Source organism: Barbus barbus, assembly GCF_936440315.1.
Source record: "Barbus barbus genome assembly, chromosome: 5".
In the NCBI taxonomy this organism is placed as follows: domain Eukaryota; kingdom Metazoa; phylum Chordata; class Actinopteri; order Cypriniformes; family Cyprinidae; genus Barbus; species Barbus barbus.
Genome location: NC_136733.1, coordinates 1,213,146 through 1,231,551, shown reverse-complemented (window position 1 = coordinate 1,231,551; position 18,406 = coordinate 1,213,146). Strand labels below are relative to the sequence as shown.

At 37.7% G+C, this 18,406-nt stretch overlaps 1 protein-coding gene across 1 annotated transcript in view; it reads right to left on the bottom strand.

Moving 5' to 3' along the window:
• Positions 1–15,211, bottom strand: part of LOC306870375 (citron rho-interacting kinase-like) — a gene marked incomplete at its 5' end in the record, with an annotated part of 88,156 nt that extends 72,945 nt beyond the window's left edge. The window contains 8 exons of the mRNA XM_079417605.1: positions 2,664–2,817; positions 6,132–6,338; positions 6,543–6,636; positions 7,298–7,440; positions 12,721–12,822; positions 14,055–14,230; positions 14,311–14,440; positions 15,113–15,211. Coding sequence (XP_079273731.1) covers positions 2,664–2,817; positions 6,132–6,338; positions 6,543–6,636; positions 7,298–7,440; positions 12,721–12,822; positions 14,055–14,230; positions 14,311–14,440; positions 15,113–15,211 — 1,105 coding nt within the window. The remainder of the gene's footprint in view (positions 1–2,663; positions 2,818–6,131; positions 6,339–6,542; positions 6,637–7,297; positions 7,441–12,720; positions 12,823–14,054; positions 14,231–14,310; positions 14,441–15,112) is intronic.
• Between the last annotated feature and the right edge of the window lie 3,195 nt (positions 15,212–18,406).

The window sequence follows — 18,406 nt, the reverse complement described above, 5'->3', positions numbered from 1 at the left end:
TCACATGTTCAACACCGCACACCGCAGTGACAGCAACTAAAAACAACTAAACATGCTAGGGCTGTGTAAAAAAACAAGGATTTCTCGATTTTAAAAGCTTCTAATTTTTATGAACCAATATTGATTCTTAAATTCCATTCTGTTTTCAGCTGATGAATGAACAGTATATATATAGTGCGCCTCTCATGGAATTCTGTGTGGAATCGCCGAGACACTTCAGCTTTGTACACCGAAAGAGGAACTGGACCAATTCTTTCATCCTTCATTACTGGCAGCGAACTAACGCTAACATTAGTGGCGTGCCCTAATGCTAATATTTCCTGTCACTGTTTAAGTTCAGAGATGAAGACTGCTATCTAGCTGTCGGGATATAAACTCAAAACAAAACAACTGCCATGAATCTTGTATGATTTGTTTTTTCTTTAAATATTGATATTCCGTTTTTGATAATTGATATAGTATCACCAAACAAAATATCGCAATACACCCCTACTCAGCTCAACTCAATCATCCCTGAATTCACAAAAGTCACCTTTATTTAATGGTTTTAATAAATTGTGTTAAAGCAGCTTTACAGTATTAAATAGGAAAAATAGTATGTAATAATACAAAAGGATAACAGTAAACACTCAATTTCAATTAGAGTCAGTTCATCATTGATTCAGTGATGTCATCGTCCAGCTCAGTTCAGTTCAAATAGTATCTGTGCAATCAAGTTGATGATAATCGCTGGAATTTAAGCGATAATTTCAACTCAATGAACTCAACTCACTAGTCACTGAACTTACTCAACGATCTCACTCGGTACTGAACTCAGCCCGGTCAGCTTACCTCACGGAACACACTCGTCACTAGGGCTGGGAAAATAAATCGATGCATCGCGAAACGAGAAATGATTCAGCATCGCGATTCTTTCTCGAGTCGATTCTGAGCTTAGTTTTGAACAGTAGATGGCGCTGCATGCTTTAGAAACAGCCATACTCTGCTTGTTTCCAAATCCTTACACACACTTGAACCTAAAATAATCATTCAAAAAATTCAAAAAGGTTGAAGCGAAGTGTGTTCACAGTGGGCTGTGTTTACATGAATCTGGCGTCATAAAAGCATTCTGAGCCGAGGTGAGATTACAGACTCAGCCGAACGCACAAGCGCTCTTCTTCATCAGCATTTGAGTGTGCGGATAAAAACTAGAGTAGAGTGCCATCTGCTAGGTGTGTAACGATACACGTATTCATATTGAACCGTTCGGTACTAGGCTTTCGGTTCAGTACGCATTACAAACTAGGGATGCACGATATCGGATTTTGGCCGATATCCCGATATTTTCAACTCTGCCGATATTTTCCAACTCTGCTGCCGCTGCACGTGCTGTTACTGTTTACTCTATCACACACCGAACGCGTCATTCTGTACGCGCTTTCACAGATTAAGTTCAGCAATCTAAATCAGTTAATCTAATCATCATTCAGACAAAACTTTGCTTTAAGAATGAGACACACTGCTCGTGATCTAATCACTAGCACACCCTGAGCCTATGTGAGTTAATGTATTTCTCTTATCGGCAAGACATATCGGCATCCTTTTTCATATCAGGCCGATGCCGATATTTACATTTAAAGCCATTATCGGCCGATATCAGTCCGATAATATCGTGCATCCCTATTACAAACCGAACGATTCGTTGGACTAATCCTATTATAGCATATTATATTAAGGTTAGACTAGTCCATATGCGCATAAAGAGTGCGTTCTTTCACTGCATGATTCAGTCTATTAAAATGCATTTAGAAATGATCACAAAATTCAACATATGGGGAAAGAAAATATTTATATATTTCCATAATTTCATATAGTTAATCAATATCCTGCAGGAACAAAATCCTGTAGGGAACTCTGCATGAGCAAGAGATGTTTCACTGTGTGTGTGTGTGTGTGTGTGTGTGTGTGTGTGTGTGTGTGCGCTTGTGTGTGTGTTATCTCAATGTTTGGCTGTGTGACTATTTGAGCACTTCTCTCTGTGAGAACACCTGCACACTCCATAATCTGACTAATGCCACAGAAATCCACCCGCTGCCCCACAAGTGTGTGTGTGTGTACGCAAGTTAATGCCTTATTAAACATATGGTGGCTTTTTATTTTCCCATAAACGTAGTTTGTTATCAGAGTGTGACTGCAAATGCTGTCATATGATATCAACTGATGTTCCAGTGCTATACAGTATGCACATCACAACACATGCACTACTGCAATATGTTTACTGTGATAAAGAAGTACTAAATCTGTGATTCAAGATAATGCTCATGCTTCCCACCCCGAGTTAACAATCCTAAAGTCTTAAAGCAGATATAGAAGAAACTCTGAGCTTTACGCCACAGGCTTAATGAATTATTTCAGATCATCTGTGTTTCACTTAAACCTGCAGAGCAATCTGTGCACTCAGACACATCCCAGCCCACTACAACAAATCCAGCAATTACACTAGAGAAGTAATCACTTTAAAAGGCGACCGAAATAGCAGCAAGTCAGGCTAATGACTAATAACCTGTAATTAACAGGTACAAGGAAAAATTAGGCTGCAGACGCATTGACGAGGCCTCTGATGGCAGTGCGGCTTTGTGCTTCAGAACGAATTCACTTTTAACTCCGAGCGCAGAATGTCTTACCGTGTCTCAGGTTGGTCCAGTCGACGGAGGAGAAGAACGGATGCGAGCGCAGGCCCTCGTATCCCAGACGCTCCCGCGATCCACATAACAAACTCTGCAGCAGGTCGACAAACTGAGCGCTGGCTTTGGGTTCCTCTGGAAACTTCAGAAAACGCTGGGTGCAAAACACAAGCAAGAGAACATCAATTTTTGTATACAGAGTTGGGTGATAGAATATTTTTAATTAATATCAATTTGACTGCACTGACACTCTCGGATAAAAACCAATTGAGCTGGATAGTAACTTGCAACACTGACACTGCTATTGAGCTGAAATTGAGCTAAATAATGACACTATTGTCTTCTGTCCAGCTGCTTTTATAGATGAAACTGAATTGGTTTCATAACTGCTGAATTTTTACAACATTAACTCTGTTATTTTCCTGTTTATTAAGGTGAAGCTGCTTTGAAACCATCGGCTTTATAAAGCACTATAGAAAAAAATGTGATTTGACTTGATTTACAATTAGGTCCATTTGGACACTGGCACAATTTTTATAATTTCGGCTCTGTATGCCACCAGAACAGAATTAAAAATAAAACAATCAAGATGAAATTGAAGTGCAGACTTTAAAGGCAGGGTAAGCGATTTCTGGAAGCCAATGTTGATATCTGAAATCACCAAAACAAACACGGAGCCATGGCTCCGAAATCGGCGAAGCACATTTTGTCCCATACTTGCAATTTGTGCTCTGCATTTAACCCATCCAAGTGCGCACACACACAGCAGTGAGAAGTGAACAAACGCACACACACACCGTAAACACACACCCGGGGAGCAGTTGAGGGACTCACCTCAGTCGTGGTATTGAAGGTGGAAGAGAGCGCTGGACATTCACTCCCCCCACCTACAATCCCTGCCAGACCTGAGACTCAAACCTGCAACCTTGGGGTTACAAGTCCAACTCTCTAACCATTAGGCCACGACCGCCCCCCTTTGCTGCATTTGACTGAATCTGGGCAGAGAGTATATCTCTACACACTTCAGTATTGATCCGGCTGCTTCTGTCTTCTGTCTCATCTTCACTAAACAGCAGTAACCCAGAGCCACTGAAGCCATGCAGCTCATGATCACATTGCTCCTTGTTTCTCAGATGATGTTGTGTGCTTTGATCACGAGCTGCTCCAAGCCTTCTCCAGACTTCTTTCTTCCAGTCATTCTGGTACAGGTTGATCTTAATTTCAGCCGCCCAAAGAATGCTTTTCCAGAAGTGCTCTGGTTTTTTGGCAAAGTCTAATCAGGCCTTGTTTGCAGCTTGTGGTGAAGCCTCTGTATTTGCTCTGGTGAAGTCTTCTCTTGACTGTAGACGCGTCTGCCTCCTGGAGTGTGTTCTTCTCTTGGCTGGATGTCGTGAAAAGGTTTTTCTTAACCATGGAGAGGATTCTCCGATCATCACCACTGTTGTCCTCCGTGGACGTCCAGGTCTTTTTATGTTTCTGAGCTCACCACCAGTGCAGTCTTGTTTTCTCTGTTGATTTGGCTCCTAATGTTCCTGCTCTCTCTCTGATGGATTTGCTTTGTTTTTGAAGCCTAATAATCGTCTGTTTCACTTGTATGGAGAGATCCTTTGAACGCATGATGTGGTTCACAGCAACAGCTTCCAAATGCAAATGACACACTTAGAATCAACCACAGACCTTTTACCTGCTTAATTGATGTAGAAATAACGAAAGAATAGCCCACATCTGTCCATGAAAAAGCTTTTGAGTCAACTGTCCTATTACTTACTTGAAAAAGGGAGGAGGTACATATTAAAGAGCTTCAATTCCTTAACCTTTCCTCCAATGTGATGAGAATACCCTCAAATTAAAGCTCAGAGTTTGCACTTTAAGCAGTACTCATTATATAACTGTAACTTGAATATGTTTTGGTCAGCAACTAAATTAAAAACTGTGCCTGTGTCCAAATAAATATGGATCTGACTGTATATATTGATATTTCTTCATATTCAGCATATTTCTTGATATTTATGTATTAACACTGAGCTAAAAGGATTTTTTTATATTTAATTAAAAATTCCAACAAGTAAAACAAAACAAAAATAAAAAGTAAAATAAAATCAAAACTGGTGTCAAGTACATGCTAGATTATTCATTAAATTTAAAATTAACACATTTAAACACATTTAGAATTAAGTCTCATTTCAAGGAAACTAAAAAAATAGAAACAAAACAAAAAACAAAAAAAAATATATTTAATGCTACAAGTAAAATAGTGTAATTATTAAAAGTTAAATCCAATGATGGAATGATTTCACATTATCATTGAATGAATAAAAGGAAAATTATATGGAATCATGCATTTTACATACAATCACTGGCCACTTTATTAGGTACACCTTGCTAGTCCCGGGTTGGACCCCCTTTTGCCTTCAGAACTGCCTTAATTCTTCGTGTCAAAGATTCAACAAGGTGTTGGAAACATTCCTCAGAGATTTTGGTCCATATTGACGATAGCATCACGCAGTTGCTGCAGATTTGTCGGCTGCACATCCATGATGCGAATCTCCCGTTCCACCACATCCCAAAGGTGCTCTATTGGATTGAGATCTGGTGACTGTGGAGGCCATTTGAGTAAAGTGAACTCATTGTCATGTTCAGGAAACCAGTCTGAGATGATCTGAGCTTTGTGACATGGTGCATTATCCTGCTGGAAGTAGCCATCAGAAGATGGGTACACTGTAGTCATAAAGGGATGGACACAGTCAGCAACAATACTAAGGTAGGCTGTGGTGTTTAAACGATGCTCAGTTGGTACTAAGGAGCCCAAAGTGTGCCAAGAAAATATCCCCCGCACCATTACACCACCACCACCAGCCTGAACCGTTGAGACAAGGCAGGATGGAGCCATGCTTTCATGTTCTTTACGCCAAATTCTGACTCTACCATCTGAATGTTGCAGCAGAAATCAAGACTCATCAGACCAGGCAACATTTTTCCAATCTTCTATTGTCCAATTTTGGTGAGCCTGTGTGAATTGTAGCCTCTGTTTCCTGTTCTTAGCTGTGTGAAAATCCCAGTAGATCAGCAGTTTCTGAAATACTCAGACCAGCCCGTCTGGCACCAACAACCATTCCACGTTCAAAGTCACTTAAATTCCCTTTCTTCCCCATTCTGATGCTCGGTTTGAACTTCAGCAAGTGGTCTACACCACATCTAGATGCCTAAATGCATTGAGTTGCTGCCATGTGATTGGCTGATTAGCAATTTGTGTTACCAAGCAATTGAACAGGTGTACCTAATAAAGTGGCCGGTGAGTGTGTGTATGCATTAGAAAACCACATCAAATTTGTGTAGCAAAATGAAAAAATTCTGGAATGCAAACAAATCAGTGAATCAGTGTTTTGAACCTACTCATTAAAACAAATATTTTCTTGGAAGACAGTGTAATTCAGACTGAGCTTTCAAACATCAAGCTGCTAGATTCACCTGAAAGTTCAGGATGTTGTTGATGGTTTTTGTGGACGTGCCGTCAGCGAAGGGTGATTTCATGTAGATCATTTCATAAGCAATGACGCCCAGGGACCACCAGTCGCTCTCTGGGCCGTAGCTGCACGTCGGCCCTCCATTGAGCGCGGACAGGATCTCAGGGGCCAGGAAGTCTTGAGTGCCCACCGGGAGTTTGGAGCAAGTCACCTGCCCCAGATAACAATACACCATTCAATTCATCTGTGTCCAAACTCTCACTGTTTAAAGTGGACATGAAACATGGTTACACCACATTTAAACATATTCAGCTGATATCAAACTCAGGGCACACATGTTCGGTCCTCCCTGAACAGAACGAAAGGTTCCTCTCTGAATAACGTGATATCAGAAAGACGTCTTCACACTCATTACCGTTCTGTTAGCGGTCAGTCTGGCTGCTGATCCAAAGTCGCCCAGTTTAATGTGACCCGTCCGGTCGATCAGAACGTTCTCTGGTTTAATATCTCTGACAAAAGAAATGAATGAGGACAAGAAACAAGAGGATTAAGAACTGTAACCTCAATGAGAAAAAAAAAAAAGAGTCATATTTCTAACACAAATTTACTTCTGTTTCATTATACATTCTCTGTAAAGTCTATGAAATCAAAACTGTATTCCAGCATATGAATTTATAAAAAGGTAATATTAACTTTTAACAAATAAACATTTAGAATTTAGACTTTCCTCCAGGAAACTGACAAATAAAATAAAGATTATCTTTCTGTCGAGTATGAAATCAAAACCGGTGTCTACTGTCTAGAATTTTCCAGTTAATTTATAAAAGTTAAAATCAACTTTTATCAGGTAAATCACATTATGAATTTAGTCTCTCTTCCAAGAATAGAATAGAATAAGATAAAAATAAAAGAGATTATTTCTGAATTATTAAAACTGAAGTCTAGCATGTGCTAGTTTATTAAAATTAACTTTCAGCAGGTAAAAATTTACAATTCCTCTCTTCCAGGAAAAATCTAATAAAATACACACAAACAAAAACCAACATGCACTCAGGTGCTTATACAAACATATGCTCAACAGAAAGAGAATGTCTAATACCTGTCTAGCAACAGAAAATAGTAAATCATGTTAATGGCTGGGTCTTTTTAATAGTGTGTGTTTTGTTGTACCTGTGCACGTATCCCATCTGATGGACCGAGTGAATGGCCTGTACGAGCTCCGCCAGGTAAAACTGAGCCATAGACTCGTCTAACTGATCTTCATATCTGTTCATCAAAGCCATGAGGTCCCCGCCGGGCAGAAACTCCATCACCTGGACAGAACATGAACAGCATTTGATGCAATGGATTCAGTCGGAGTCAAAAACAGTGTGAAAAAAATCTCTCAGCTCTCAACATTCTCAACACTTCAGTCACACTTTAAAAAAACTATTGTAAATATCATGGCATTAGATAGCAAAATACTAAACAAATGTGTTTTCTTCATCACTTTTGTATTTAATCAGCTAGGGTTTTGATTTTGAAACCTTTTACAAATGTTTTGTTTGTGCATGTACAATCTTTATAAATGACACTTGTTTTGACATTTTATCCAATGCAATGACAGAAGTGAATGTAACGAGCACATAACGAGTTTACAGTAAGTGGGAAACTGAGCATCATGTGTACGACAGATCTCACAACGTGATCATCACCTGTAAGTGAATCTATTACTGCACAAAACATCTCCGTCCGGTTGGTTTAATTAGCAGCCACTCGTCTCGATCACACATCCACATTCTAAATAAAAGCTTGTGATTACACCATTATCCTTCTAATTAGACAATTAGCTTAAAAACTGCATCTTGAGAGACTGGCGTATGTGCACACCCAAAGAAAACAAGGAAAAACAGCAGAGAAAAGCCCAGAGAGGGCGGTGTGAATGCTGCAGGTATATGAATGAATGACTGTGTTTTTATTTATAGACGCAGTATCTGCCACAATATCAGCCTCTAACCATACCACAGGCTCAAATTAATCACTCTATAAATGATCTGAACATGTAAACAGAGAGATTCCTGATGCATGAACCTCACAGACTCCAGCACAACAATGAATATATGCAAATGTAAACAGTTAATTATTTATTGTGATTATTTGGTGATTTACAGCAGTGCTGCATCTCTAATTGAGCATCGGCAGAGTCTCGTCTGACTAATACATCAATAAGACATTTTATAAGCAAATGCAAAATAGCCGGAGTCATTTTACTGGAATAGAACATGAAAGAGATCATAATCATTAAAATTATGTCCCGAAATTCCCGAGACATTACACAGCGACGTGAAGCATGTGAGGGGAAAACGGCTCGTTCTCTCATTAAAACACACTTCACACACTGCTTTAATTCTTCTTCTAACAACGTCCAGTGCGTTTACATGCAACACACAGCAATTCTGTCATTTTTCTCCCTCATCTCGTCAACATTTCCACCACAGCTCAGACGATTTGTTTTATTTGATCACATTCTGTGGAGGAAAAGACATTCGAAGCATTTCTGGAATAAAATATTTCTTTGTCTCGCTGTCATGTATCCATAAGAGACAAAACTGCTAGTAATGGTGAAAAAGACAGTCAAAATGCATAAAATAAAAATATTTTATATTAATATTAAATATTTTTTCATGGCACAAAATAATGTAAATTTATCTATAAAATTTTAAATTGTATTTTATATTTAAAAAATAATTGTATAATGTCTTTTATAAATCGTATATATTTTATCGTTATAACAAAATATTTAAATAATTATTGTTTTATATATATATATATATATATATATATAAAATGATCATATATCTTGTATATTTAACATTATGAATATAAATAAAATTATTTTTAAAAAATTATATAAAATATATTTAAAAAATTATATATAAATTATTTTTTTATAATTATTGTCATATATATATATATATATATATACACACACACATAACAAACATGACACAAAATATTTTATTATTATAATTTTATATAATACAACTCTTATTATTCAGAATAAACATACACAATATTATAACATACACTCAGCGGCCACTTTATCAGGTACACCTGTTCAGTTGCTTGGTAACACAAATTGCTAATCAGCCAATCACATGGCAGCAACTCAATGCATTCATCTAGATGTGGTGAAGACGACTTGCTGAAGTTCAAACCGAGCATCAGAATGGGGAAGAAAGGGGATTTAAGTGACTTTGAACGTGGAATGGTTGTTGGTGCCAGACTGGCTGGTCTGAGTATTTCAAAAACTGCTGATCTACTGGGATTTTCACACAGCTAAGAACAGGAAACAGAGGCTACAATTCACACAGGCTCATCAAAATTGGACAATAGAAGATTGGAAAAACGTTGCCTGGTCTGATGAGTCTTGATTTCTGCTGCAACATTCAGATGGTAGGGTCAGAATTTGGCGTAAAGAACATGAAAGCATGGATCCATCCTGCCTTGTCTCAACGGTTCAGGCTGGTGGTGGTGGTGTAATGGTGCGGGGGATATTTTCTTGGCACACTTTGGGCCCCTTAGTACCAACTGAGCATCATTATGAGATCTGCCCCTCTGTGACGGCTCTGGGGCAAATCAGCACCACACAAACACACAGAACGGTGCGTGAAAAAACACACGTGCACGTACACATGCCCTCACAAACACACACAAGAGAACATGAATAGAAAGCAAATGCCAGCGGGACACGAGCGGCAAGCGCCGAATTCTAGCCCACGTATCCTAGCAACAAGCTAGTGAGGGTCTTTTCAGCGCATCGTTCGGGTAAAGACAGATTACTGGGTTTTTTCCCCTCTTCTGCCGGGGGCGTCTGGAACGAGGGAGGTGGCAGAAATAGAAAACTGTCTCTTTAGTCACTTTGAGCTTCATGCGTTTGCCCTCATGAGAAGCTGGAAAGCCTCCACCACACCCCACAGATACTGCGTGGGGCGACAGCTAATCACTGTCCGTGCAATATTACACTAAATCACACATTAATGATACTGTAGCACTGATTCCAAACAGACCGTGTTGTAATTATAAGAGCTGTTTGCTAAAAATAGGGATTCCCTGAACACATAGTCGTAAAGATACAAGTATGTGAATGCAAACGCATCTAATATAGTTTCATACACTGATGATATAACTGCTGCAGATTAACTATGAAGCATGATTATCTCCAAAACAGTTTGAAGAGACACTTGCTGAGCAAATTAACACTAAAGCCTGACCAAATTCTCTAAAATTGAACAGTTTATTGAACGTTTAGATAAAATATATTTTAAAAAAGTATTTTTGTTGAGTATCATATATGATACACCAGGTTTTATGGCTCATATAGACTGATAGAGTGAGAATATGGAGGAAAAAACAGCTCAGTTTTATTCAGAGATTTAAGATGAGCAAAAATACGAATTTGTTGCAGATGCTGATATTTATGATGAAATTCTGATGCTTTTACTGTAAATCAGTGAGATGTTTATAATAGTACAGCAGATACAAAACACAAATACAGACATAAAATGATCTAAATATCAGCGGTTGCTCTATATCTCCAGTAATATGTCTCAGTAAGATGAGATGTAAATGATCCAGACATATAATGCAATGCTGATTGAGAGATGAAGAAATAAACGCTCCTCAGAAGATGTGAGATGAAGATCATTCCTCCGCTGAGGAACAGAGAAAGTAAAGCTTCTGGAAACAAACGCTCCTCAAAAGATCCTGATGATCAGATTTGAGACATTGATTGATGGAGAATCAAGTAAAGCTGAGCTGCTTCAGTCCAGTAAGAGTTCATCTGGAGAAAGAGTGACTCTTCGTGTTCTCTTGAGAGCACACGCGAGACTGTCTTTCCATGCTTTCCTCGAACAAGCGAACAAGGGCCGAGAGATTTAAATGAATGATTCTGAGAGCATGAGAGTCCTTTCATCAGTCTCTCTCTATCAACCTCTAAAGGGCTGCTCACACTCACTGTGAAAATCAGCGAATTTTGCTGTAAGTCACAGAGTTGGTGATGCAACAATGTTGAACAGAACTGAACTTCATGCAAAAGCAAACAATGCAATGAAGCTCTAAAAGCTTTCTTTGTAAATTTGAGATCTGTTTCACATTGCAAGGAACAGATACATATGAGTATCCAGGCTTCAACTGTGTTTTCTACTGTAAACGCTACTGTAAATTTCTTGCAAATGCACTATAATTTTAAAACATGGGATTTATGAATCAACATAAAATATTGGAATAAACTAATTACTTTGAGTTATACATGAGGGGTTTTTTTTCTAACTGATAACTATGCACTGAAGTTTTGGCAATTGAAAATTTAAATATTTTTTTTATAATATTATAATATTATGCTAAATTCGTATGGCTAAAATAGAGAGGCGAAATGTTGCCAAAAAACTTTTCTGAACCGCATTTTGAGTTCAGTTACCCAAATTTAAATTACTGAAAATGTATTTTTAGCTAAATTTGGAAAAACCTTTTTTTCGTTTCAGTGAAAATAGCTCATTTCAATGCATCACTAACAAAATTCTGTCGCATTTCCCACTTCTGCCTCTGTATTGTTTGGATTATGTATTTGTCTTACATTTTATGCATTCAAAAAGTGGCCTTAAGGTATATAAAATATATAAACAAGTATTATTATTAACTGGTAGCCCCATAAACCCAGTTCAAGGAAGTTCTGATCCTCGTGCAGCATTCATTTTCAGTAACATGTGACTGGAAACGTGTGGCGTCTGATGATGTAAGAGCTGTTTTTAACTTGAATGTCTCTCTCTACAGGAAATATTCAGTATAATTCTGAATCTAAACTTTGAAGTAAACTTCATGTCCTCATCTTCAGGTCAGACTGTAGCTCTACAGATGAAAGACGCAGACACGGTTTGTACGGAGCAGGGCGAGAACACTGTGAACATTCGCTGTTTTGTCACCCGCCGTGATCACAAACATCCATTAGAAAGACAGACAAAGCGCCGTGTTACGCCCCACCGCTGACACAAAGGGAGTTTTAGCTAAATAAAGCAGCCGGATCATGTTTTTCTATCCACTTACAGGTGAAGTGCATCGTGGATGTTAAAAAACATCGTCCTAGTTCCATCTATATTTATTATGAACCAACACAAATCAAATCAATAAATCCTTTGATATGTGCCACTCAAACTTCCTGTTGCATAAGGAAAATGCATCAACCCAAGAAAGAAAACTGCACTTGTTAAACAATATTTAAACAGCCTGACAACATCTCACAAAATCTTTTAAAGAACAGACTTACACTATTAGGCGAGTTAGATTACATAATCACAACATTTATTTTAAATGACAACATTAATCTCAGTTTCTGTATATAATTTCCATCCAAGAAGTTCAAGGAAGTTCTGATACTCATGCAGTTTCATTTACAGTAACTTGTGATTGGAAATATGTTGCATCAGATGTCTTTTAAAGAAGAAACAAACTATTAGTATCACATAATCACACATGAAAGCATTATTCAGAGCAGAGGAAACTCCAGCAGCCTTCTGATTTGAGAAAATCTCCTTCTCTGGGTTAAAGCAGTCACTCACCAGACAGACGTGGTCCTGGTCCTGGAAAGCGTGCTGGAGCTGAGGGATCCAGGGACTGGAGTTCAGGGTCAGGATGCGTTGCTCTTCCTCAAAGAACGGCACCTTCACAAGACAGAGAAGAATGTATTATTAATGAGATCCTGATATACATGCAACAGATACTAGTTAACTCAATTAGTCATTTAGTGGATGCTTTTATGCATTTATTACGGTGAAAATCATCCTGGACTCACCTGAGATTGGATTTCTTGCTCAAGGACAGTGACTGCACTTAACACAGTTCATTCCACACAAAAACAGCAAGAGCTAGCAGAAAACCAGGAGTGGTGGCTGGTGTTAAGGTACAGTCACATTATCGAAATTTTGCATGCACAAAAGATTTATTGTCAATAGCACAGCTCACATATTGTTTGTGTAAGATATAGTGCTCAGAAGCATGTCCTAACCAGGTGAACTGTGACCAAATATATATTTTTTTAAATAAAAAGACATGAATGAACACGCATAGACAAAAACAATTGATTTTTTTTTTATTTTTTTTTTTTTATCACCGATACATTTTTAGTTTTCAGCATTTTTCTTTTTTTTTTTTACCAAACTTTGTATAAAGGTGATTCTCAACTATGTTGTAACAGATTTGATATACCATTTTTCTTTATGCAAAATGTGTGTAAAATGAACATAAATGGGTTTTATCAATGTATCTATAAACCTAATTTGCATATTAATGTGTTTTTGGGGCAAAATGTAATGAAAAAAGAAGTGTAATAATGGGAGTAATAATATATAATATTTCATCGGAATGTTGAAATATAATTTCTTTCCCTATTATGTCTCCCAAAATGTGTAATTAACATGCTTTTAGTCCCGGTGTCCTCATATGAGGACATGTATGAAATCAACGTCCTGTTTCGTAACAGAAAGTCATATTTTGATTTGAAACCCATAACATTTTCCTGAGATGTTGATTTATGACACACAGTTTAAAAATGCATTATATTTCCATAAGTGTGTCACTAAATTAACATCAGACATTTTTGAAGACCAAGGAGAGGGAGTGGTCATGGAGAAACATCAAAACATTAGTATCTCTGAAAAGCCCTGAAAGGCTCTATACAGGACATCCAGACTTAAAACTGTGGCATGTACAGTCTCAGAGAAATTCACTAAAATATAATGTCCTCATATGAGGATGCAGGGTCTTAGGAGGTTAAGCAAACTAAATGAATTGACAAACTAGTCCAGATTGTTGAGTTGATGTTGTTTTTTGGGTTTTCACCACATCACTCCAGGTCAGGACGCAGTGTAACGCTTCAGCTTTGAATGAGACTCACATTGTCCTGTGAACGCAGGCTGGTTTTGTCCATGATCTTCATGGCGTACACATCTCCTGTAGCTTTCTCCTTCACCACCTGCACCTCGGAGAACTGTCCTCTTCCCACGATGCCCCTCACCTCAAAATCCTTCTTACGAGGAAGCAGTTCCTGAACTTCAGCCACCACTTCAGCATCTGATACATAAAAACGGTCACAATACAACAAAAACAAGGACTATATGGCTATTTGACTGAGTCCATATTAAGGCGCTTACATTTATTGACAAAGTTGGCCACATGTTTGATCTTCATGTGCTCTGGTGTGGCGCACTCTTGATAGAGCAGCAGAAAAGCATCAATCAGAGTCTCTCTGGAAACTCCATTTACTCCTGTAGAGCACTTTCCCTGAGAAACCACAAACATTCATTTTACAACACAAACTTTATATAGAAATACTGTATGTTTTGCTGGAGCATGTTAATATTTTCTCACAAAATATAAAGCATTTTTGCTTTAGAAAACCAGAAGTCTTGTATTCTCCCTTAATCAGCAGACAAACCCCACAAAGATGCGATTCCTGTCTGAATCTGAGTCAGATTACAGCTATTTGTTCACTTCTCAGCCCTTTTTCACATGCATGAATGATTCAATCCTGATTTACACTTTTGCCACTCCTTCGCAGATTGTAAATTAAATGATGCATTTTGAGTACTTTTTTTTAATCATTAAATAAGTGCATTAAATTATATATATATATATATATAGATTTTTCTTTCAAGAAGCAGGGCCGAGTCACGTTTCACAGCAATGCAATAATACCAGCTTCAAATTCTGATATAAACACCAAACTCATGGCAAGACTAGCTGTGATCGTGAACGACATTAACTCAATTAAGACCCAAAAAAATAATGAGGCACAGCTTTCTTTTACGTGCTGATGTATTTTCTGCTGAAACAGGACATTTGCATAAGAAATATTGCTAAAAGCTCACCAGTAGCCACAGTCTGACAAAACGATGGCTGTAAAAGAGTACTAGCTTTGATTGGACCTACACCTGAGCGGTGATGAGAGCTCACCTGCAGGAGATGATTGAGTCGAGCGCAGCGGCTGGGGATGGAGTCGACAGCAGACAGATCTTTAACGCTGCCGTGGCCTCCATATTTAAACTTCAACATCACTGCAGGACAAACATGAGCAATACAGTCAAATACAACACACGTCACTGTCAGCAATGACTGTGTTCAAATACAAATCAGCTGCCTATCCAGACAGCAATTATGGGAATATGCCTATGTTGCCCAAACATGCTTTCTAAGTAGTTTCTTAAGACCTTTCAGAAAACCTCATTTAAAAGAAGAAAAGTTTTCATACCCCACTGACAGATTTTTTTAGTGTTTTAAGCATAAATTTATTTTGCATCTCAGTAAATGCATCTTGATTTAAGAATGTTTAAATATTTGTATTGGAAGATAATTATTTTTTTCAATGCATGCAACATTTAATGGCATGACTTTATGAATTTAAGACGTGATGCTCCAATTGAAGACCTTTATTAAGGCTTTAATGTATAGAAGTAATGTATAGACCTACAAAATCCTGAAAATCAGTCCATAAAACATGTGTGCCTATGTACATTTAAAAATGAGCACAATGTGAATAATTTTCCAGTGCTCCAATGATAATACAGGCTACAGTGATTATTATTATTATTAAATATGTGCTGCTGTATTAGTACTATAATCATAATGCAGGTATCTAAAGGGTAACACTTTATTTTGACAGACATTCTACTAACAGTAAGTAACCATCTTAAAAGCTCAAATATCAGTATAAAAACAAGGCTTCAATGACCTGTCACTATACAAACAGCCTTAATATTTATTAAAATCTTCTGAAAATGAATTGACATTAATGTTAAAGCAGCAGTGTTTCAGTTTGACACTTTCCCTCAGTCTGAAAGAAGATTAGATATATGCTCACCTGATGCTCAGGTGAGAGAATCTGGAGCAGTAAAGCAGAATGAACATCACTGACAACGCTTCCTGAGGAATTCAAATTTTGCGCGAGCATTGATTGGTCGACGCATCCGAAAGACGTCACCGCGTTCGGCTAAGCTCCGCCCACCAGCATCTTTGTTTTGTGTAACACACCAATTTTTTCAATGTTTTAATTTAAAGATGTTATTTATTACTGACACTTCTAAAAATTATTTAAAAAGTATTTATCCACATTTTTGTATGCATAAACAACTGTATTCTGGCTCACTTCCTGTCTTTTTGTTTACCTAGTAATAAAAAAGTGATTCTTGAAACAGTGAGATTTTATTTATATTTTTAATGATTCGATTCATAACGTTTGGTCTGTTTAATGTTTTTATTACTACTAGGTTTTGTAAATTATATTAATATATAATTATAATAAAATGTAATTTATTTTGCTCCTTTTTCTTCTTGTATGTTGCATTACTATCATTCTAAACACGTAATGCTTCAAAAGCACCGTACATTGTTTCAAAGAAAAATTAATTAAAGAACATTTCAGGGAAAAGTTCAGGATTTTAATACAATAAAGCCTGCTTCAGCTTTCCTCTTACAGGCAAATCTACATGGAAGCCCATTTCTGAAAATAAAAAAATGCATTTAAAAATGTAATTGCAACATTCTTCTCACAATTTGACCTTTTTTTCTTACGATTCTAAGAAGGAGGTCATAAGTCAGAGACAAAAACTCAAACAAAAAAGTCAGAATTGTGAGATAAATAGTCACAATGACCTTTTTTGAATGATTATTCTGTGGCAGAAACAGGCTTCTGTGAATCCCAGTATCAGAAGTGTTTTAGATGTAGTTCAGTCTGACGTGTCACACCATCTGGGCTGTGTCTCTCTCTATGTACTACATAAGTTACATTACCACACTCTGACCTCTGACACGCCACACAGAGCAAATACATTCTCTCTTTGAGTCTCACTGGCTTGTGAAGATCTGGTTTCCCTGGTGATGCCTGTGAGCGCCATGGCAACAGCCTCCCTGAGCTGTGATGGAGAGAGACATGGGAAATAGAGAAAATACAGAGAAAATAGAAACCATGTTTAAGTTCAAGTTTATTTGTATAGCACTTTTTATGATACAAATCGTTGCGAAGCAGCTCTACAGGAATTTAAGTTTCCACAATATATTTATATATTGCAGAACCTTAATATATTTAACTTATGGCAAAATGTGGTAATTCTGTATGTTGTCTGAGCGTTGGCATCCTCTGAGGTCCTCTGAGGGGTTGGCATCATCTTTTCTCAGGTGTTCGGTCATCTCAGATCATTTAAGGGTTGGATCCAGACTGAAGCTTCTGTCATTCCTAGTTACCACGGGATGTTAATCAACAGAGAAACAAATAGAGACATAATTAGCGTAGCTGCTGTTCCATCTAAGCAAAAATGATTTGTTCAACCCAAGCTAAAGAAGAAGAATAATGCACATTATAAGTACAAGATTATAAGATGCATTATGTGAATGCTTGGCTAAAGAGATGTGTCTTTAATCTAGATTTAAACAGAGAGAGTGTGTCTGAACCCCGAATGTTATCAGGAAGGCTATTCCAGAGTTTGGGAGCCAAATGTGAAAAAGCTCTACCTCCTTTAGTGGACTTTGCTATCCTAGGTACTACCAAAAGTCCAGAGTTTTGCGACCTTAGGGAGCGGGTTGGATTGTAGCGTGGTAGAAGACAAGTTAGATACGCAGGAGCTAAACCATTTAGGGCCTTATAGGCAAGTAATAATATTTTGTAAATGATACGGAACTGAATAGGCAACCAGTGCAGAGACTGTAAGATTGGGGTAATATGATCATATTTTCTTGACCTGGTAAGAACTCTAGCCGCTGCATTTTGGACTATCTGTAGCTTGTTTATTGAAGATGCAGGACAAGCAGCTAGCAGTGCATTACAATAGTCCAGTCTAGAGGTCATGAATGCATCAACTAGCTTCGAAGCTTGGCAATGTTTCTAAGATGGAAGAATACTGTTTTTGTCTCCAATACTTGTCTCCATCAGTTAACATCTGGAGAAGACTAAAACCGCATGTAAGAAACAAATCAATGTATTTGTTTCAGCTTTCATCTTCTCCAGATGTTAACTGATGGACTGGAGTGGTGTGGATTATTGTGATGTTTTTATCAGCTGTTTGGACTCTCATTCTGACGGCACCCATTCACTGCAGAGCATCCATTGCTGAGACACTGATGCAGAGACACATTTCTACAAACCTGATGAAGAAACAAACTCATCTGAATCTTAGACGGCCTGAGCATCGTATGACTTCAGAAGACTTGAATGTAGTGCATGAGTCATATAGTCTATAGCATTATGATGCTGCAGAA